General features: G+C 46.6%; 1 protein-coding gene across 1 annotated transcript in view; it reads left to right on the forward strand.

Annotated features, from left to right (window-relative positions):
- Window positions 1–23,527, forward strand: part of Znf704 (zinc finger protein 704) — a 199,651-nt gene that overhangs the window by 147,364 nt on the left and 28,760 nt on the right. The window contains 2 exon segments of the mRNA XM_042055945.1: window positions 10,733–10,836; window positions 14,307–14,533. Of these exon segments, the coding sequence (XP_041911879.1) occupies window positions 10,733–10,836; window positions 14,307–14,533 (331 nt within the window).

Here is a 23,527-nt window from a genome sequence, read left to right on the forward strand (position 1 = left end):
TTGAAGTTTTCCCTTTTGTCCTCTGTCTAAAACCATTCTGTCACAATGTTATTTAATGTAAAGAACATTGCTGTACCTAAAATAAAGGGTGGCCTTAAAGGATAAAAGGATGCTAAGAAGACTACTAAAGGAAAGCTATTAAAAGTAATTTTAAAAGTGACTGTCAAGTGACTACCATCTTTAATCCTAGCACTAGGATGTCTGTGGATTCGAGGCCAGTCTGGTCTACATAGAGATTTCTAGGCCAACCAGAGCTACATAGTAATAGCCTGTCTCGAAAGAAGAAAAAAACGCAAAAACCTTCATAATTGGCAGTTGGCCTATAATTTAATCTATGTATTGACTTCAACTTTTATATACTATATTCTCACTAATGTAGGCAAAGCCATCTATATGTAAATACAAAATTTTTTTCATAATAACATATTCTTAAATTGAATACAAAAGTCTGAAATGAATTGCCCTTTCGTTCACGTGGCTGTTTCAGTCATAGAAATGTATGTGTATGCCTCCAGTTGAAAATGAAGTCATGGGCAAGGTGTGATGACATATGCCTTTAATCTAGAATCACTGCTTGGACCAACTGACTGAGTTTCCTTTAAAAAAAAATTCCAAAGTCTGTGTCTCAGTAGAACATGGTAGAGACATCAACACACAGTGGCAGTTTACAGTAGTGTGTGTCCAGTGTCCTTGATATACAGTCAGCACTATCTCTGACTGCAGAGAAGACACAAGACAGTTTTGAAGATTGTATTATTTCCTTGCCTTAGGAGGGATTGATTCTGGCGCATCACTTACCGACCCTCTTCAGGTATGGCCACCTTGGACTTGTAGCGTCAATCTCACATCCCAGGGCCTGTGAGGGAGTGGGGCCTGCCCTTTTGTGTCCAGCTCAAGTGGTCACTCTGAAGGGCAGGGCCTCCTCCTGATAGCTGGGCCACCAGAGCCACAGAATTGCATTTTAGATGGAGTGGGAGCCCACTAGTGCTCCTAGGATGTGTATGGGGGGGGGGGGGGCTTGGTTAGCAAGGATGATTGAAGTCCTCTCTTACAATAGCTGGAAAGATAAACGGCAGGGAGCCGTGGTCAGTTGGCTGCCGCCATCGCAGTTGCTGTCACGGGTGTGTGTGGGGCAGGGGAGCAACAGAAATAAGAACTCCTGTCTTTTTAATGCTGTCTCGGTGGGTTTTGCTGCTGCTCCTGACTCGTTTTTGTCTTGCGGCAGCGACTTCTTCCATAGTTTTTACCTTTGGCTGGGCTTGTTTTCTCCAGCTTCCTGCATAAAGTAATTATCTTCGTATACTGTGGCTAGCCGCTCTACATTCGCTGGGCAAAAATGGATTTGAAGCCTCCAGGCAGTGTCATAAGGAGCCCCACAGTACATCAGGAATGTGAGTGAGAGATGGAGTTCAGATGAGTTTTTTCCTCAAGGGTAACTGGGACATTACTGAGTAGACTGCTAACTTCCGGTTTCCTGAATGAGGCAGGGCTCTGCCTTCCCACTAGAGTGGACTCTGCTGTCCCTGGATGAGTGCAGGCCCTGCTGACAAGGCAGTGCTGTGGGACAGCTGGCTGACAGCCCAGAGGCAGCTGGGATAAGAGGTTCCTGGAGAGAGCGGTTGTCTTACATGGACTTTTGAAGATAGCAGGTACATTCCTCAGTGAGATGGAGAGAAACTAGCAAGGACTGCATCTCAAAGAGTTAGGAAGGAAAATGCTGGCTGTCCCTAAAAGGTGACAGAAGCAGGGACAGTCATGTTCCAGTATAACAGAGATAGCACAGACTCACGTACATACAGGATTCAAACACATATACAGATACTCAGCACACAACTATACAGGACCCTAACTCACACAGATACGTGCACAAACACATGCAAACGTACACACAGGACCCAGACACATGTGGATATGACCCAGATGCAAGCACTGCAAAACGCATGACATCCACATTGACACAGATACATATACACAGAGGCCCACAAAGTGCATGCTCTCAGAGGATGTTCAGCACTTTGTCACGTTCTCCTGGGTCTTTTTCATCGCAGTGTGTCGGCTTAGTGGCTGCACCTGAATCTATGGCTGTTTTAACCACACCCCGCAGTCCCGCAGTCAGCACCCGCCACAGGTGGGGCTTCAGGTCCCGCCAGCACTGCTCTGCCACTGCCACCAAACGAAGTTTTTAACTAACTCTCTATCATTCTATTTACCAATAAAGAGTTGGGAGTCAAATATTGGGGTGAAAACCTGCTGGCTCAGAGAGGTCGAGAAGCAACCAGTTAACTTTCCTTTTTGGCCAGAGACCCAGCAAGAGAAAGTCTCTCGAGCCGTCCCAAACCAAAAGGACTACAAACCTCTAAGTCCCCCCTCTGTTTCTTCCTGTGCATTCCTCTGTCCATCTTCCTGGCTTCTCCATGCTCTCTGTGGCTAATTCCTGTCAGCTAGTTGGTGGCTCTGCCCCCTGATCCAAGGACGATTTTATTAGGACAGTCTCGGTTTTCACAGTGCGATCAGATATCCCACAACAGCAGCCCTGGGTTGTGATGACGTGTTCACAGAGAATGATGACGTGTTCACAGAGAGAGAACACAGGTAAGACCGCCTGTGACCCCTGCAAGAGCACGGGAGCTGCAGTCAGAAGCTTCAGACCTACAAAGTCAGTCACATCAAGAACTCCAGCTAAGCACACAGAATTCTTTACAGGGGATTTGAGACTTTAATAATGTTATTACTGATATTCTAGAGTTCACCAGTGGGTCCCTGAGGCTTTGTGAATATAGAAGAATTATCACAGACATTGGAGAAAAATCAGTATTGCCTAGATAGACTAGCATTTTAAAAAAAATATATTGATTGATTGATCTATTGATTTTTAGGGCCAATAGAAAAATACATGCAGGGGTGATCTGTTTCAAAGCTAAAAACCCCCTTTGCTTTCCACTGAGGAAGTGAAGAAATCACCAAGCCCAGCAGGACAGTGGAAGAGTGGATGTCCACAGGAGCTTTTTAGATGTTTTGGTTTCTCTTCCTATCACTCCTCAGCACCTGTCACTAGCAGTGTCCCTGGATCCTTCATGAAGAACTTAACCTAAGAAAGGGGGTTTGGATGTTGAGAGTAGAGAGACAGAGTGAGCCCTGGCCTATACAGGGGCACGAGCGAGTACTAGAAATGCAGCAAGTGTTCAGTATACAGTGAGCAGCTGTTAGAAGGGATCTCCTAGTAGTAGTACTGAGCCGAGTACTAGAGTCAAGGTCTGGGAAGAGGGGCCTGGTGACTTGGGCAGGACTGCTAAGCATTGGAAAAGGATCATGCTCCGTGCTTTTGGGGAAATGGGCTGGAATTGAAAGACTCAGGATACAGAGAGCCAAGGTCTGTCATGTGAGCTTTAAACTCCATCCTAAAGCAGGAGGGACTCCCAAGAAGGCAATTCTCTGTCCCCGTGGCTGTTAATCCATTGCTCCATTATTTTGGGCAATTTGTATTTATAGTGTTCTACACACACACACACACACACACACACACACACACACACACACACTCGTCGTTATTGCTTCTGTGCTGAAGGTTCTTGGATAAGCCTGCTGCTTTGAAGCTCCTTCCATCTCTGTCCTTTCTTGCTGGCATCCTGGTCCTTCTTGCTTTGTCAAAGACCACAGTGTCCTGTCCTCAATCCTGTTACCACTTGGATGAATCCAGTGGCTATTGGATGCATACTCTGCCATTGATCCAACCACCACATCTTGGACTCTGCCGTCTTCCAATGGTTTAGAAATGTGCAGTGATTTCCAAGAGCCATTCTTTTCATGTATTTATCCGTTCATCATACATTAGAAGTGTATCTTCAACACAGGTAGTTTCGGAAGTCTTGGTTGATGTTGCCTTGTTGGGTTGTGTTTAATTTTTCTGTTGTTTGATCGAGACTACAAAATGTTTCTCTTGAGTTTCCCTGTAATCTTTAAAAGATTCAGCAGCTAAACGTATGGCTGGGGAGATAGCTCATTTGGTAAAATGCTTTCCATGCAATCATGTAATATGATTTCCCATTATCCGTGTGAAAAGCCAGGCGTGGTGGCAAGCACTTGTGATCCCAGTGCGGGGAGGCAAAGAAAGGCAGATCTTGGGGCTCACTGAGTATCCAGTCCAGCCTAATTACCAGGCCCAGTGGGAGACCTAGATCAGAAAACAAAACAAGGTAGAGAGTGCCTAAGTTAGGGATGCTAACGTCTGTCATAGTCAGTGTTCGATTGTGAAGGGACGTCATGGCCACAGCAACTTTTATGTAGGAAAGCATTTAACTGGTGCTTGCTTATAGTTCTAGAGGTTTAATTCACTATCGTCATGACAGGATACAGTGTACAGGCAGACATGGTGCTGGAGAGGTAGCTGAGAGTTCTACATCTGGACCCACAGGCAGCAGGAAGAGAAAGCAACACTGGGCCTGGCTTGAGCTTTTGAAATCTCAAAACCCACCCAGTGACACACTTTCTCCAACAAGGCTAATGACTAAGCATTCAAATATGGCCTATGGGTGTAGTAAGGAAGCTGCTTGTTCATTTCCCGGCCACCCAGACTCCCGAAATAATCACACAGAAACAATATTTTCTGAAATATTGTTTGGCCAATAGCTTAAGCGTATTTCTGACTAACTCATATCCTAAACTAACCCATCTCTATTAATCTGTATATTGCCACATGGCTGAGGCTTACCGAATAAAGTTCTGTCAGGTGTCTGTCTCTGGCCGGGGCTACATGGCTTCTCTAAACTCTGCCTTTCTTTTCCCAGCATTCAGTTTAGTTTTCCCCGCCTAGCTCTATTCTTTTGCCCTATCACAGGCCAAGACAGTTTCTTTATTAACCAATGGTGTTCACAGCATGCAGAGGGAGAATCTCACATCATATGGGGGCCATTTTTATTCAAACCACTGCAACATCAATTCTTTTCTTACAAGATTCCTATAGAAAAAGAAGCTTTTGTGCCTAATCACATGAATAGTTGTCAGATCTCATTTCCCAAACTCTTAGTAAAACCTTCCTCGATTCCAAAACTAAGCATGGATGCTGTAACATCTCCAAAAGAGAAGATTTCATTTCTAGCTTGTTTCCAGACACTCCTGAGACTCCCAAGCTGCTGAACTCTCAGCACATGTGTGCAGGGTCCTGGGTTTGAGCCCAACCCTAAAAGCAAGAGAAGTGACTGATTTTAGTCTAGACAGCAGATTTTCGTAGTTTGCCAGGGAGCTACATTTACACTAATTTAAGAAAGGTATTATTCATCTTTATTTCCAGTTCTTACTGCAGCACTTTAATTGTAGATAAATGGTATTCATGACACCCTGGGGTGCAGTGCTTCCCCCTGGCTGATAGAGGAGGGCAGGGGAGACAGTAGGTTGACATTCCTCCGAGCAGAGATTAAGACAGTGCGCAGCTCCAAAGAATAAAAGGCAGAAACAGTGGCTGAGCACACAAGCCCCTGCCATAGCTGTGAGAACCTGGGACCCGAGGCCTGTGTTCGCTGAGACTGCCCACACTTCCCTGATCTTCTCCTCAGGTCACAGATGACGTCATCCAGCAGCCTGTTGCCACAGACCTCTTGTTAAACTCAGGAAGTTGTTTTTCACAGGCAGCCAGAGGGAGCGCTCTGAATGTCAGATCTGGCTGCTCGTGAACCTTTCTCAGCCTGTCCCCACTATGTCCCATGATGAACCTCTAGTGCCTATTAGAGTCTTGAAAATAGGATGAGAATCCTCCCAGAAGGCAGAAGCCATTCCAGGCTGCACAGTCTCAGCCTGTCCCCCTCAGCAGCCTTGCCCTCACCCGTCCTTCCCGAGACTGTAGCTTCTAGGCTGGCTTCAACCTCAGCATCCTTCTTCCCACTCACCTGGACAGGTTCTCACATGATCTTCCTCCTGGTGTGTACCTGTTGCCAGAAAGGAGGGGCAGTAGGGAGAAAGGGAAGAGGAGGGAGGAAGGGAGGCAGATTAAAGTCTGGTTCTCCACTAGAACTCAGAGGGCAGGCGGTTGTTTTACCTGGAGACAGTAAACTCTCATCTGGTGCAGCCTCCAGCACACAGCACTCCTAGAGTATCAATAGCATGGACTCTTTCTGCACAGAGTCTGCCCTGCTGTCTGCGGAGACTCTGGAGTGCTAAGTTGTATCTTTGTCACAGCACCAACTTGTCCTCGCAAGGAGCCCACAGCTGCGCCTCCACAAGCCTCTTACAGAGGAGACGGGAGCAGTTTTGTCATTCATGAAATACGTCATGCGCTAGCATGTGTGTCCACACGTGCACGCATGAAATACGTCATGCGCTAGCATGCGTGTCCACACGCGCACGCATGCACACACACTAAGGGGGAGCGTAGAAGAGGAAGGAGAGGAGACAGAAGACAACTTCTGCTGTTGGGTTTGAGTAAGGAGCAAGAGAATGCCTTCCTGGGGACACGCCATGGATATATTCACGGATGTGAATGTCAGTACCCGCTGGGGAGCTTGGACTTGGGCAGGAACGCTGAGACTCACGCTGGTGCTCATGTCTGCTTTCTCATTTGTCCTCTAAGAGGCCTTGTCTGGATGAAGAAACCATTTCGAGACTCAGCTTAAGAATTTACCCAGGGCCCTGCAGATGGTGAGACAGAGCGACTCAAAGTCATCTGATGACTTGATCTTGTTCACCAGTTCTGCAAAGCACATGAAATGGCAGTGAAGATTCCTGTCCCCTTAACCATAATTCTAAGTACTACTCACTTCCATAAAACTCAAGTGTGGCAGAGAGATTAATTTTTAGTTAGGTCTCTGCCTTTAGTAAATGAGGGATGGGTGTGGTTTGCAATAGTAAATTCAGTTTCACATTAAGGGAGAACATCCATTTTGGCTCCTGGCACCCCTCAGCCACTCCGAATCTACCAGCAGGCCTAACAGCGGTTTCCTCCAGTGGAGCAGATTCAACTTCATGTATCATCTCTTCATGTTAATTATAAGGATTCGAATCTGTAGCACTAATTAATCAGTAATTAGATAGTACTGTACCAAAAGAAATTAACAAAGATAAAAACAAAAGCACCACTCGGCACAAGGGCTGTTGTCTCATAACTTGATCCAAATTCTTCTTAAGAGATCTGGATAAAGTGATCACAAGCCATACATTCCTTTGGTTTTGTTGGTGGCCATGACCTCCAGCACTAATGGGAAAGATAAAGGTAATCCAGATAAGTAAACAGTCTGGTTAGCTGGGGCAGCAGCACTCTGGAGGCTGAGGCGGGAGGATTGCTGCAGCAGCGAGGCCAGCCCATCCACACAGCAAGTTTCAAGCAGGCAAGGAGAACCATAGTGAAACGCTGCTCACCAAGGAAGAAAGGCAAAACTTCAACAAACATTAAAAAATATTTGCTTACACTAATTTATATTATTTTCTTATTCTTCTTTGGAAATCTGTTTTATGCCAGTCAGTAATTACTTTGAAATGTACTAGTAGCTTTGGCAATATAAAATAAATGTACAGCTTATTATTAAATGTACAGTGATGTGTTTGTTCTCATTTTAAAATCACATAAGCCAGCTTTTTGGTTTTTGTTAATGTTTTATTAGCATTTATTAGTTATATAGAAACAGTTTCATTGTGGTATTTCATACATTATATAATGTATTTTGATCATGTTTATATGTATTACCTTCTTTACCTCCCTGTCCTTATCCCTTCTTCTTTTTTCTACTTTAATATCTTTTTTTTTTGTCCTTTCCTAAATTTGACTTGTGTGTTTGTTTAGGTGAGCCAATCGTTGAGGGTGTCTAGGGGTGTGAGGTTGTTTACAGGACTGTATACCTTACCAAGTGGCTTAACAGTGGGAAGAAAGTCTCTGCTTCCTCCAGCAACCATCCTTAGGGAGGGGTGGGCCTCGTTAGCCCCGCCCCTTCCATCTTTTAAGCAGGTCTAATGCGGGTACTCACAGCTGCCTTTGACTTCAGCATTCCACTGAGCCTGGGAGGGAGTGACAGAGATGTCCAGGTCGTGACTGGGCATTCAACAGTCACTTATTTCCAGCCCTGCACTGGTTAGGTCTCTGCGCTTCCTGCTGTCCACCCCAGAAAGAGGCTGTTCTGAGCAAAGCTGCAGGCACATTCATCTGTGGACGTCAGCGGTCACTCAGAAGCAGCAGCTGCCACTTGCCCACTAGTGCCTCTGACCTCCCCTGCCACAGGCTTTTAGCCAGGTTCACAGTACCAGCTGTCAGTTCCTTCCTGCAGGGAGGATCCAGTTCCAACAGAAAGCGGTTGGTTGTTCCCCTGAGACTTTCCAGTACTGTACTTCTGGGTATATCCTGCGCTGGTCAGTAGTGTAGCATGAGTGTGCGAAGACTAGCCAGCATGGAGAAAGCTTCCAACCTGGAGCGAGCTTGAGATCTCCATGGCCTTCCTTCGGAGCTGGCTCTGACTGTGTACACAGAGATTCCTGCTTCCCAGTCTCGTCAGCGTCCATGGAAGCAGTTTCGTTGTCCCTGCTCCTGCTTGCTTATACAAGTGTTTTTACTTGCCAGTCACCGAAACAAATAACTCACCTTTCGATGGCACAGTCTGGGGTGTGAGCACATAAGGGATTTTGAGTAGAATTACATGGGAAAATGTCAAAGGTTGCCATCCTCCAGTGCCTTGGAGTGAAACAATAAACTTGGAATAATTTAGTACTGTCTTGGGTATCAGAAAGTTTTTGGGTTTTGGTTTTTGGTAACTTCATGGTGAAATTAATTGAGCAATGTATTATGTGCCTGTCTTGTTGCTATGGCAAAATGGCTGACAGAAGCAACCTAAGGGAGGGCTTATTTTTGCTCACAGTTTGAGAGAACCACCCATCACTGCCGGGAAGCCGAGGGCAGCCCATCTTGTTTCTGAAGTCAGAAGCAGACAGTGATAAATGGTTATGCTAAACTAGCACTCTCCCTTTGATTAAGTATAGCCTCCAAGCCATAGAATGCTGCAGCCCACGTCTAAGGCAGGTCTTCTACCTCAGGTCACCCAATCTAGTAAGTTCCCCACAGACAGGCCCAGAGGTTTGTTGCTATGGCAATTCTAAATGCCATCAAGATGATGAGATCACCATCTCAGGCAGTTTCCCCTGCGCGTGCATTCTCTCTCTCTCTCTCTCTCTCTCTCTCTCTCTCTCTCTCTCTCTCTCTCTCTCTCTCTCTCTCTCTCTCACACACACACACACACACACACACACTAGTAAAGGACTGTTTGGCTTTTCTCAGTGGAAGAATTTCTTTTTCATCCGCTGTGAAGCAGTGCTGTGAGATCCTGAGGTCTAGAGTTTGCTGCTCTTGCAAATCCTGCAGCACACCTGTGAAGGGAAGCCGCATCTGTCGGAGTGACAGTCCACCTGCAAGTGTGGCTCAGTAGTCCTCTGCTGGGCCTCCCGGACTACTCCCTAACTGGAAATGCTCCTCTCCCAGGAGGTGGTGTCGCTTACTTTGTGTCGATGCACTACATACATTCTTGCCTCTCGGTTGTAGCTTCTCCTTGGAAACAAGCTCACATAGGCTGACTCAGTCACCATAATGGCTGCCTTGCAGATCCATACTTAGCTGGTCAGAATTAAACCAGAGCAGCCTTTTTGTCTGCCTCAGTGATTGCCATAGCCGTTCCCATGCCCCATTCTTCCTTAAGGAAGACAGAGACTAGAATGAGAAACAGAGATTGAAGGCTGAGGAGGCTGCTCAGTGATGAAAACACTGGAGTCCAGATGCTCAGAAATCCAACCGAATGCCAGGTGCTCGCCTGTGATTCCGGCCCCAGAAGGTGTAGGTGGGAAGCCCCCAAGCACTGGCTAGCACTGCTGCCTCAGTGGGAAAGAAGAGAGCAGTGCAGGAAGATCCCCAGCCTCAGCCTGAAGCCTACGCACATACACACACACACACACACACACACACACACACAGGGCGGGGGAGAAGACCGGAGGGACCCTCGGGTTTAACCACCTTGGATGTTTATTTCGCCTAGTTGCTGTCATCTCAGTGGAGGCTCTAGGGAATATCCAGTCCAGACACCACTGTTCTGGTCTCTCCCCACCAGTCCCACAGAGTCAGCAGCCACTGCCCCCAGGCACCATTTTTACGCTTCCTGACCTCTGCTCTGCATGATGCCAGCTCAGCCGTTGTCAGGTACTAACCGTATGATGTCATGGGCTCAGGGACTCATATCCACGTGGAGTAAAGGCGAACGTTCCATGGGCACAGGGCCCAGTGGAAACAGCTTGCGCCTCTCTCCTCTCTCCTTGGAGAACTCATCTGGTGTACCTCAGGCTGCTGTAGAGATACACGTCTCTCCACTCCCAGAGCTGAGCCTCCTCAGCTTCCCATCACCCAGAAGTCACTCCTCAGAGATGCTCAGGCACTATTATGTTGACACTAATTCCCTTCATAGTGCTTGCCACTGTCAGAGATTCTTTTATTCCTGTTGGTTTGTCTGTTATTCATTGTGTACTGGTGCCCGCAGCAGCATCTGCCTGGCTCATCTGCACACTCAATAAATAGTTGCTGGACAAACGATGAAGAAGGTCCCCTTTCTTCCTGCTGTATATGGCTTTGATTGGACCGCTTGACCTCTTACATAGAAATCCACTAGCTGAACGTTGGATTTTCCCGAGGTTACGTCCCAAAGTAAATGTGGCAGCCTATCATACCTTGCTTGACCGTGGGTAGAGTGAGCACAGACAGACAGCACTTTTTCCTGTTTTACAGAAAGTCTTCAGAGGAACTGGACATGGACAAGGTGACCGCAGCCATGGTACTAACCAGCTTGTCAACTAGCCCTTTGGTCCGAAGTCCTCCCGTGCGGCCCAATGGTAAGCCTAGGGTATGCGCTCTGGGAAAAAGCAAGGCCTCTCCTGGGGACCTTATTTCAGATCAGGGGAAATGGGGGGAAGTGAAGACCCTGGACCACCGACCCTCCTCCTCCTAAGACCCCAGCATTCTCAAGTCCTCACCTGGGCAGCTCACATTTACTGAGTTCTGTCACATGTTTGCTGCCTTCCGAGAACACATCTGTGCAGTACTTATGTTCCTTTTCCCCAGGCAAAGGGAGAGTGGTCTAATGAACTTGTTTTCCTCACACAATTTCTTTCTGATTGGGAGATAGTTGGATCAGCGAACTCAGTGAAGATCCAGCAGTTTGTTAAAGCATTATCCCACACTTCATAACCAAAGAGAATTATTTAGTCCAGTCTTGAATTCAGTATATATAGGTACCACCTAGATGATTTGAATGTATCAATAGAGTATAAATAGTGTCCATACTCATAGAGAGTACGCAGTCTCTTTCGGAAAAGAAGACTCAGTCATGGCCTCATTAATAACATATTAATTAAGCACTGACTTAATTATCTGCTGAGTATTCTGCTCGCTTTCTCTCATTGCATTTCTACCACCCAGCGTACGAGATGCTGTTATTATCGCTGCTGTATAGATAGGTGAACCAAGGCATGTGTGGACTCATTGGCTTGTGTGAGGTGGAGCTACATTTCTAGTTCCCGTCCTCCTGATTCCAGATCTGCCTTCCTGATCGTAGTGTGAGACTGCTTCATTTAATCCTTGTGATAAACTGGGAAAGCAGAGAGTGGGAGGCAGAGTTGGGCGGAGGACAATAGGAGCTTCATTGAGACGGATCCTGTATGCCTGGCTGGAAGTCTGCCTTCTGAGACTTGAGCAAGCTGCTAAAGTGATCCATCCAGACAGTGGAAGTCAGGGTTAGGAAGTCAGGCTGCATACATGTTTGTATGTGTGTACATGTGGTTTTTAAATATAGACGTATACGTAGATGAACTTAGACACTGCAGAAGCACATGCACTGAGGTGCCGTGACCATTTTTGGTTAGTGGTCTGGCCTTTTGGGGGCCCCTTGGCAATGAACACCCAGAGTTACCTTTCTCAGCCAGGCAGCATTGCTGGAGGAAGAAAACTGGAATGGCCCAAAATATTCTAGGAATGACTCTGAATTCTTACAGGGAAAAGGATATTCTTAAATTAATCATTATTTTTGCTATAGGATTCTTTTTTTGAGAACATTTCTACTGTTCCTTTGTATTTAAAGGTTAAAATTAAAATAAACCTTTTCATACGTCAATATGCACTTCTTTAGCACAGCAATGGAGTATGTCAGTGTTCGTTTATAGTTTTAAAAAATAACAACTTAGCTAGGCGTGATGGCAGATGCCTTTAATCTCATCACTGAAAAGGCAAAAGCAGATGGATCTCTGTGAATTAATGAGGCCAGCCTGGCCCACACAGAGAGACCTTGCCTCAAAATAAATAAAATATTTTTAAAAAGAACTATTCAACTACTGAATTTGATATATCTCATTTGATTTGCAAAAGGAAGCAAATTTTTAGGTAAGGAAAGCAATTAATAATAATAAATCCATTAGTTTTTAGAGGATGAAAGCCATTCTCCAGAATTTGGGTACATCAGTGAGTTTGGGGTACCTGTTGTGGTCCTTTTCTGTGACTGAGGAGGGTTTTCCTGTTAAAAGGTAGCTCTGCAAGAGCTAAGAGCCCAACTGTGCCCATCTGCATGTTTGACTAATACTTGCTTAAGATAAGGAAATCTACAGCCCAGGAAACAAAACAAATCCTCAAGGGTCCATTTCTGTGTTAGCTAGTCTTCCTGGCTAAGGAGTGAAGGAAGTATTCACAGACTGGTCGGCAAATACACCACTGACGTTCATGTGAAGTGAAGTAGCACACCATGACAATAGCTAGTTCTCAAAAGCAATTCATTCCTCCTCGTCCTGCGACCACACACCCAGCACCTGATTTCGTTGTGCACGTCTCTATGGAGGATGTGAGGACGCTGGCTGCAGGACCATAGGCTGTCTTGTCATTGGAGAGTAGTGCAGTCTGCTGTGTGCATCCGTCTCTCTCCATTAGGGAGGAAATACCAAGCTGGCTTTGTGATGCCAGCAGGTGCACGCATGCAAAAAAGACCATGTAATTCTGCCAGAGTCTTACCATCATAAAGTGGGCATCTTCTACTTCCATTCAAACGACGACTTTTACTAAACTTTTTGCTTAATGTAGCTGAGTAACTTTCTGGAATTCTGTAACTAGATAAGGGTAGGGATTTCTCTACAAATACTAATCTGCTACTCATTTTTTGCTTCATTAGTAATTACACAGACATTAATAGGATTTTTAATGAAGCATTTTGGGATTTCCTCTTCTCTCACAAGTAGAGTTTGAATATATTCACAATGAACATATATATGGAAGAGGATTATCTAAAAAGAAAGTAGAATTTACATAAATGCTAATCAGGCTTGGACATCTTGAAAGATAAAGCTAATCTACAGTGGTTACAAGTCCCCTCCTCTGACACATAGGAAGAGATCTCTGCATCAGACTCCTACACTTCAGCTGCACACAGTTCAGTCAGTGGGGCTGCCAATAAATGCAGATGCGATCCAGCATAGGAGGATGCTCTGGAGGACCAAGGGCCTCTAGCAAACCAGGCCCTGGCCCTGGCTGCCCAGGGTCACTTACCAGTTAGAGAGCAGCAGGTAGATGAACTTCCTGTGCCACTGTCAGATGGGGATGCTCTGCTCTGCTCTGAGTGACAGGCGTAACAGTGCTTGAAACTGCTGGTGAGCTCCATTAAGTAGAGGGAATTGGGATGCACAGTGTGAATGCAGAAGTTGGGGAGCAAAGAGGGGCCAGAGGGAAGGGGGAGCTTGGAATCAGGTGTAGGGACGCAGATGTGTAGAAATGTCATTATAAAGCCCACTATTTTACACACTAACTTTGAAAATTAAGGTTAAGGGTATAACAGCAGTCAGAGTGGAAGACACGGTTACTTGTTGGCTCAGCACTGGGAAGTCGCTCTGCTGGTCTGGAAAGCACCATTTTCAATAGTCTGAAGTCTTAAATCTGATTTCTTAGACATACATCCCAAGAACCATAGTCAATGAGTAATGCCTTTTTTTTTAAAAAAAAGGGGGGGGGATTGGAACCAGAGGGAGCAACTTGGTGGCTAGTAGGTAGGATACCACGTGCAGAAGCCTTGCAGCCAGCAAACCCAGAGGCCCCACAAGAACAAGAAATAACTATTATTTTCTTGTTTTGTTTAATCTCCACCAATCCCGAGGAAAGGGTACTGCACAATAAAACACACACCAGAGAGCCCGACAGCCATGTTGCATTGTTGCTCAAACAACTGCTTAGAAACTCACGTGATTGGGATGGGTGAGAGCTTCCTGCTTACAGCCTCTGTGGGTTACTGCATGCAGCATGGGCCCTTACTCGCTGTCCCCTGTGCTCACAGAGAGCCTCAGCGGGTCCTGGAAGGAGGGCGCACCCTCCAGCAGCAGCAGCAGCGGCTATTGGAGCTGGAGTGCTCCCAGCGACCAGTCCAACCCGTCCACACCCTCGCCGCCATTGTCCGCTGACAGCTTCAAGCCCTTCCGTAGCCCCGCGCCACCTGATGATGGCATTGATGAGGCCGAGGCCAGCAACCTGCTCTTCGACGAGCCCATTCCCAGGAAGAGAAAGGTGGGTTACGTGCCGTGCCGTATTCTGTGTCCAAGGGACTGGTGCTTAGTCACTCCTGAGACTGAGCACACACACGCCATGTTCTGCTTTAGTTGTCTTTGACATTGCCATTTTCCCTGACTCAAGACAAAAATGACTAGAATATCCATGGCCGTCCCTATCAGTGTGCATGTTCCATCCTGTGTGTGCATTGTCAAACGGCCTTACCTTGTTTGAAGCTGAAATATTGGACTAAGACCTCCTGTCCCTAAATGCTCTTAAAAGATAATCAGTATTTTTTTCTCTTCTGCTTCAGTCAGCCCAAAAGGGTTTGCTCATTTTTACATAACCAAATACATAAAAGTTAACACATAAATGTGTATGCTTCCATCCTGAAAAATTATGTTTACTAAACAAAAATGTAAAGAAGTGCTAAGTATTGGGCTCAGTAGTTAACTGACTATATAATCTTTTCGGTCCTCTCAGCAGTACTTTATAGACTATATAGAGGTCCTAGGATATATTTAATAATCTAATAATTGGCTGCAGAGTTCAGCAGAGCCGCCATCCAAACCCATAGTCTCTAAATTCTCTTTAGGAATCTTGTATTACCACTGTTTTCAGGGTTTGGATTTTTTTAACACATATTTGTTTATGTTGTATGTGTTTGAGTGTGCATGTGGAGGTTAGACGTCTGCTATGTGGGTTCTGGAGATTGAACTCAGATTGGGTAGCAAGTGCCTTTGTCCACTGAGCCTTCTCAATGACCCTTCACCCTCTGCGTATAGAAGCATTTTTAGTTCGTGGGCTGCAGCAACACCGCTACTAAACCTAGAGGACATTATAGCATTGTTTGAAAATTATGTGACACTGTATGCTGGTTTTAAATTTTTACACGGGTGTCGTCATTCTTAATGATGATTCAGAAACAAAACAAAGCAAGGCCTTGAGGACCATTGCTACCCTGTCCTTCCCTGAATGCATTCAGAGAGGAAAACAAAGAGAAGGCCTTGGTCCAGCACCCTTGCTGCCTCCCTCAGCATCACTCTGAACGAGCTGGGGTGGAAGTACAATAGTTCTCGCTGGGTGTGCCCCAAGGAATAAGGCCACCGTGACTCAGAGAAGAGGATCCTTCCTGGAGAAAGTGTCCTGAAAAGCCGGGTCTGTGTCAGGGCGCTCCACGAGACCCTGGGACTCACTTGATGACTCAAGGAGAGCTAGAGCTTGGAACCATGGATAGCAGCCGACATGATTGACAGCTGTCTGGAGCGGAACTCTTGTTTAGCCTGCCATTCCCGGGGTATCTGAGCGAGCAGTCCTGACATCGGTGTGGACAGTGTGTGACAAGAGCTCATAGAACAGGCTCCAATGCTTTCAGAGTGCATTAATGACCACCTTTAACAGATACATTTATAATGTGGTGTGGAACCAAAAGTCTTGTTCTCACCTTATGGTGAGACTGTGTCGGTCTGACTCAGGTCTACACACTTCAGCAAATTAGCAAGCAGCTGAGTCACCGAAGGAAAAGAGGAAGCCTCATCACAGAGTGGGCAAAGTGCCGTCGTGCAAACATGTGGACCAGAGTTCAGATCTTCAGAACTAACTAATGTGAAGATCCATAATCCCCGTGGTTCCGACAGCAAGTGGGGAGATTCGCCAGAACCTCACAGGCTGGCTTCTCTGCTGTAGACAGCGCTAAACAAGAGACCCTGGTGTCTAAACATGATGGAGGCAGGGACTGACACCAGCTTGTCCTCTGACCTCCACCATGGCATGCACACACCCATCCACATGCAAATAAATAACATTTATTTGAAGGGCACAGGCTTCCTTCACAGAATGCTGGGTGGTAGACTAAACGGGTCCTTAGAACTGTTTATTCTTCTTGGTGTTTTCTTCCTCCAGGCTCAGCCTTCCCCAGAGATGAGGGGACTGATAGTCACTAATGTTTTACTGCCTTGGCCTTTGTACTCAGAATTATTTTGAGTAGTAAAAAATAGCAAGAAAACAGGACACCTACTATCCATCTTTTTGTTTACTTGGTAAACTGGTATTCATTGAGCACCACCAAGCAAAATGCTGAACACCCTGGAAGCAGGGAACAGCTGCTTCATTCAGAGGTTGAGAGTTGGGTGGGCAGAGGTTGCTGTATGAAAAGGCTAGACTAGTTTGAGAGACAAAAGGAGTCTTCAGATGTTGTGGCAGGATGCAAGCGCTGTCATTCAGGTCTTTTACATTTCAAACCGTGTCTCAAAAGGTCTCTGCAGAATTAATTTAACTTCTTGCAATGCCACTTTTTCTGTCGCAGTCTCTCATACCCTTTCTTTCTGGACCAAATGGCTAGGCTAGGCAGAATAGTTTCTGCAAAAAAGGAACTGTTCTGTCATCAACCAAGTGGTGACCTTAAAATATAGATCAGCATTTGCACATGCATCCAGGGAGTGAGCTCCAGAAATGTACCCTCGGGCCTCAAGGTGCATCTTGGCCCTGCCCCACGGAAACCTGGCAGAGTGCCTCAGCCCTGTGCATGTGGCAGACAGTACCCCGTCCCAGTTAAAAGACAAAACTTGTCTCCTCCTCTTCCTCCTCCTCCTCCTCCTCCTCCTCCTCCTCCTCCTCCTCTCCTTCCCCCCTCCTCCCTCCCTCCCTCTCTCTCTCCTTTACCTTCACTCCCTTTATCTCATTAAATCAACTGACATAAGCTCTGTCTGCATGGGCTCTCCCCTGCTGTGGTGTGGACCCACCTGCTGCCAAGATCCCTCTCACGCAGAATCATTACAGGAACTCCAGATGTGTGCATTGATAGCCAAGCTCAGCAGTACCTGTGGGACAGAGGGAAAGGAACATTCCGTAGCATATCTGTGCACAGCCAGAAAGTGCGGTGAGGATGAAGAGCCGGCTCCTGTGCTTCAGTCACCTGTCTGCCTGCGGAGGCCAGATATCTGTAGTTATTGGTGCTGACAACTGACTACCAAGTGCCAGAGTTACCAAACTGAAGAGTAATTCATTTGCCTGAGCACATTGTTCTTGTTGGTGGAGTTCATCTTATTTTCCTGTCTATTCTTTTAGATTCTTAGTATGTATTTGAACTCTCGGTCTTTGCAGTGGTCACATATCTAGTGGAGGTTGTTTGAGAAATTTCTAGACAAGATCCTTCCAGCATGGGAGTTTTGACTCATGAGTAGGTTGTGAGTTGATCTAATGAGAGATGAACAACACTCTTTACCTAACAGGAGGGGAGAGAATGTGCTGTATGTAAGGTCAGCATTGTCCTCTCGGGTTTTCATTTCCGCTGTGTACTTACGTGTGAGCGGATGCTGTGGGGGGCATTTCATACTATAGCTTATCGTTACAAAAGTTTGGAAGCACCTGTTCCCTGTGCTGCACGGTAAATCCAGGTGCCATGATCCAGAGTCAAATTAGCCACATTCCAGCCTTAGCGACCTGCTCTGAGAACCTAAGAGAGCCATTTTGTCTCCCATCACCTGCTGAGTCGCAAAGTTGGTCGTGTGCCTGTCGCGCCTGGAAGAACGATTGTGAAGTTGCTAAATGTGGCCCCATGTGATGGAACATGGAACTGTTTTAACAGACCTTGTGTGAGCTACAAACCCAGCAGGGAAAGCCTTCCCTGCACTCGTGATTATTGACACCGTCTGATCTTTCTGACCTCCTGCAGGCTCTCGCTGATAACTCTTGTGGATCCGTTTATGTAAAGAAGTTCAAAGTGTGAGTTGCAATTGTATAGGAAAGACAAGTGCTGTCTCTTAATGAGAAGTATTTTCTGATAACCCCTGTATTTACATGTTTAATCAGAGTTAAATGCAGCATTTCATTTAATCATCCCCCAAATCTTTGATACAACCTTATTCCCAGTTTGCAGGAGAAGCTCATTTTGAGTTGTGTGTATTGCCCAATGTTGTGTTGATTATATCCTGGCATAAGAACAGTGAGCTTAGCAGAAATAATAAAGACAATGCTCTTGAGGCAGATTGAGTTGGAGCATCTACTGATCCCTCGCAGCCCACAGAGGAGAGTGGCATGTGGGTGGCATAGTCAGCCATCCCTGGACCAACACTTCGTGGCCAGGTGGGAAGGAAACACTGAAAGTCCAGAGGAAACTGCGAGCAGAAAGAAGCTCGGGCCCTTTTCCTCACAGCGAAGCAGTGAGAGGGGCACCAGGCTGTCCCTGCTTTGTGAGGGTGCCTGCTAGCCGGCTTTTCCCTGGGTTTCAGGTAGAGTGGGGCTCTGAGAAAGTTGCAGTTCCTGTCATGACCACAAGGTGATGCAATGACCTAAGGTATGGGCACTCTGGTAGTCTCAGGAGAAAACCATTTCTGTAGAAGGCTAAGAATTAACTATCAGTTCCACAAGACTTCCTGGAAAACCCGAAGTGCCAATAAGTAAGGAAAATGTCAGATTCCTGGTTCCTTCAGATGTAGAGCCTGGACATCCTCTGAAGTTGGGGTGTCGCCTCTGGAGGTACCATGTCAATGAGACTGTTGTGGATTACGTGAAAAGATGGAAGGACAATAAATGCAGCCACTAGTACCATGCTGTGTTTTCACCCTTGGATATGGGGGGGAGCAGCACCAAGCGGCTGAGGGTAACTGATCTCTGTCGCCCAGTGATCTCTGGGGTTGACAGGAGAACACTCCAGCAGTGCGGTGAGGGTAGCTCTGGCCGGAACTGGAAGTGCACCAGGACACCTGAGGCAGGACCCACAGCAGCACCTTAGGGACACTTTCATTTACTTTGTGGGTGTGGTGACTCCAGACATTTTACCGGGACATTTTACCGGGTGCAGGGAGAGGCTCTGTGCCAACTCGGGCACCCAGGCAGCCGTGTGCTCTTCTGCCACAAGTTAAGCACTTGTTGCACAGATCTCCAGGATTAGCCCCGGAGAGGACCCAGTGCGAGTAAGAGATCTGGGCTGACGGGATGCTGGGCTGGCCGGCCATGTGGCCTACAGAGAGATCTGGGCTGACGGGATGCTGGGCTGGCCAGCCATGTGGCCTACAGAGAGGCCTCAGACGTCGTCCACTACCATCCTGACCTTTGCATTCAACCTCATCTACGAAGGAACAGGTGACCTCAAGGATGAAATTTACTTCTAGAATCCATGGATAAAGAAAATACATGACAAGGAATCTCTGTTAGCTCAGGAACCTGCTCCTACTGACGAGCGCCAGCACTCCTGTGCCCCTCGGGCAGCCCGTTGCCCGCTGCCCTGGGCAGGCCAGCATCGGTGCATTTCCGCTGCTGCGGTGTGGCCGTGAGCACTGGGGGAACATGGAGACACGCAGTGTGCAGACAGAGTTCTGAGTTCTGGCAACAGGAATGCACACTCATTGCCAGTGGGAATGCAAAATGGCATTTAACTACTTTGAAAAACAGTTTGGCAGTTTCTTTCAAAGTTAAATATATGCTAACCATATGACCCAGCAACTCTACTGTTACATATGTATTTACCTAAGAGATTAGAAAACACATGTCCACAAAGAAACTTACAGACAAGTGTTCATTGCAGCTTCCTTCATTACCACCCCGAAGCGGAAACAATGCAAAGTCCGCCAGCAGGCACATGGAAGAGGAAATGACGGCGTGTTTGTATAGCGGAACGCCACACTACCAAAAAAGAGGAAACGCTGCCGATACCCAGGACAGTGGGCTGATGTCAGTCTTCACGCCGTGGGGAAAGAAGCCACGGACGAATACATTCTGTGCACACTTACAGGGATCTTGGCTGTTGGTTGTCTTTAAGACAGTCTCACTTCAAGACCAAGGTAGTCTCGACCTCATTATGTAGCCAGGGATGACTGACTGACTGAAGTGTGTGGGTGGGGCTTACCTAATGTTTGAATTCATTACTTTGAGTTCACTTCATACACCTACTAATTTCATTTAATCTGCTCAGTTTACAAATAAAGGAGGGGGTCCATAAGCATACACTCACAGGTATAAGGCTACTTCCTCAATTAATATTATAGCTGGGATCCTTTAAGGGCTTATTTCTTTAGCTTTGGCCCTTGGTAATGATCTCAGTGTCCCTTCTGACCCTGAAGAAGCCCTGGAGACAAGTTGAGAGGATGTGTGGTGTGACAGAGACCTGATCCACAGTTCTGAAATTTAGACATAAAGTGTCCTCCCTCCACCCCAGTGTACACACCTACCCACATACTTGTATATACTCCACAGTCCCCATATTGAATAATAACGTTCCTGGGAGTCTCCAGTGCTCAGAAAAGCCAGAGTGATACTGCCTAGGCTATAGTGCTACGGTGGTGGTGTTCATGAAGCTTCCAGACTGTTGCTTTAATCCAGTGTATTCCTAAGCATGTCATATCGTACTTCAAATTCCAGCCATGTTCCTAGTCCTGGGACTAAAAGCTACCTCTGGCAACTATCCTGTCAGTCCTGAGTATCTGTCTAGATTTATCAGGAAAATAGAAGGGGACTCCATATAGCCCAGGTATGAAACCATTTTAAAATAAGGTTGTGGCCAGGTGTAATGGCACATGCCTTTAATCCCAGCATGGAGGCAGGGGGTGATGCTGCAGAGGCAGATGTATCTCTGTGAGTTTGAGGCCAGTATGGTATAGACATAGTGAGTTCCAGGACAGCCAGAGCTACATAGTAAAACCCTGTCTTGGGGACAAAAATCGGATTGTGGGTCAGGAGTGGTGACACAGACCTCTGTAGTCCCAGTATTCAGGAACCTAAGGCAGAGGATTGCAAGTTCAAGGCCATCCTGGGCTACACAGCAAACTACAAAAGATAGATAGATGGATGGATGGATGGATGGATGGATGGTAGATAGGTTGGTAGGTAGGTGGGTAGTAAACAGATAATTGACTGAGAGCTGAGGTCAAAGGTTGCCAGTTGCCAAGACCCTTAGTCTTCAAGCTAGCTACGTAGGTAAAGAATCTCTAGAATTTCTCTACAACCAACAGCACCAACTGAGTAATCTGAAGAGCTTGCTGGAAGTGTCCACACATCTTATGTAGAACATTTTTAAAATTCTGAGTTTGTAGTGGTCTGGAGAGCCTGGCCATCGGGGTCTTTGTAATATTAGATTAGGCAAGGAGGTGGCAGCTCGAGCTCCCAGGCCCCCTCCTGCCCTTCCCAGGCCATCAGCTGCTCTTCGTGAAGAGGGCCTTTTGTGAGAGTTCAGCTCAGCTGACAGAGACTTTGATGCTCAGCAAAAGTGCCTTCCACTGGGGGTGAATTTTCAGCTGTTGCCCTGTGCTTTTGCGGGCAACACATCTGTTGGAGCCCGGAGGAGAGGCCAAGGTTGAGCACAGATGGGCCGTTCACACTTGGCCGCCGTGGCTTGGCCAGCAGCTTTGCTTGGTTTGGCTTCCTCCAGACCACTTGGACCATGTGGCAATTTGGGCGTTGTTTATTTAGCTATTTTTTCGGCTCTCCTCCTCCTGTGGCTTTGGCTCCAGCATAACAGCAAGTAGTCTGTTTGTGGACAGAGGGCTGATTTCAGCTGGATATAGCAGGGGACCCTGCTTTGGCCTTGAGGGGAGCACACCCTCGCCCGTGTAGAGCAAAGCTAGCTGCTCAGGTCCATTGAAGCTGAGATAATCCTTCCAACACGTTTGTTTTCTCCTTATTTAGGTAAGCTGCATTAGTCAAGTCAGGTTTTTATTTGGTTGGTTTTATTTTGTCCTGACTGGTCTGGAGCTCTCTGAGTAGCCCTTCTGAGTGCTGAGATTAAAGGTGTGTGACAGGACACCAGACAAGGAATAAGTAACAGTTAAAATTTAGTAAATAATTAATATAAATAATTTAAAGTTAAAAATGGGTAGCTATGGATCTCACTGTAGCCTACCTAGTGCACTCAGGGGCCTGGGACTCGGCAGTAGGGAAAACAGACAAAACATAACAACAAACACTAAAAATAGAATAAATATTTTAAATTTAGAAATTAACATAAAAATTATCTTTCCCAGTTTTTTGTATGTGTGGTTGGTTGGTTTTCAAAGACAGGGTCTCTGCACAGCCCCGGCACTTCTGGAACTCCCTGTGTAGACTAAGCTAGCCTCCTGAATACTGGGCTTAAAGGCCAAGTATTTATTTTTAATTTGCAAACTTTTGTTATTTTAAAAAAACTTACAGATAACTAAAAACATTACACTGTTACTCCCCTCTCCCTGAGACCACTATTCATGTTCTTTGCTAGCCTGTGTTTCCTGTTAATAGTTCAAGTTCTGGCAGTGCCCATGGCGGCACACTCATGTCCTTAGAGCTGGGGCTGGGGAACTCAACAGCGGTGGTGAGACAACCCAGAATCTAATCAGGCAAGGCCACCCCCACTACCACTGTAGCGTGAAGAACCAAACAACCAGAGCAATTACCAGAACCTAGGAATAACCAGAACTCTAGAATTCCAGCTGGAAGAGTGATCCCCTGGCAGAAATGGCAACTTCAGAAGAGAAATGTAACCACTCACAGCTGAGCCTGCTAAAATGGGAGCCAGGGGAATCAGGATTTTCTCCTGCCTCCTACATCCTCTTGTTGACCACATCCAACCAGAAACCCATGCGCAGGAGCCGCCTCTGGAGGTGCAGAATGGCCTGTGGGGTCAAGCCGGGCAGAGTAGGAATTCCCTGAGGAGCCTGAGATAGCTGTGGATGAAGACACTGGCTGTCCACCCTGCTCAGTCCCACAGAGTAAATAAGATGTAATTTGAAAAGCAGAAAGTACAGGGCTGGTGAGTGACTGCAGTTAGAGTATGCTCTGCTCTTGGGGAGGAGCCTGGGTTCTGTTCCAAGCACCTGCAGTGCTCACACCCACAGTGACTGCAGTTGCAGGAAATGCAGTGCGTGCTTCTGGCTTCACTGGGCACCTGCACACCCATCGAGCACACACAGGCAAGCAAGCCCACATGCATGAATAAAAACAAATTCTTTTCAAAAGGAACTTAAAGAATGAAAAGTAGATTATAGCTTCATTTTTAGTATACTCAGTATACATGGATCGTGGCAACTTCCTGTCTGCTGCTGTGTA

This window comes from Arvicola amphibius, chromosome 11, assembly GCF_903992535.2.
Source record: "Arvicola amphibius chromosome 11, mArvAmp1.2, whole genome shotgun sequence".
In the NCBI taxonomy this organism is placed as follows: Eukaryota; Metazoa; Chordata; class Mammalia; order Rodentia; family Cricetidae; genus Arvicola; species Arvicola amphibius.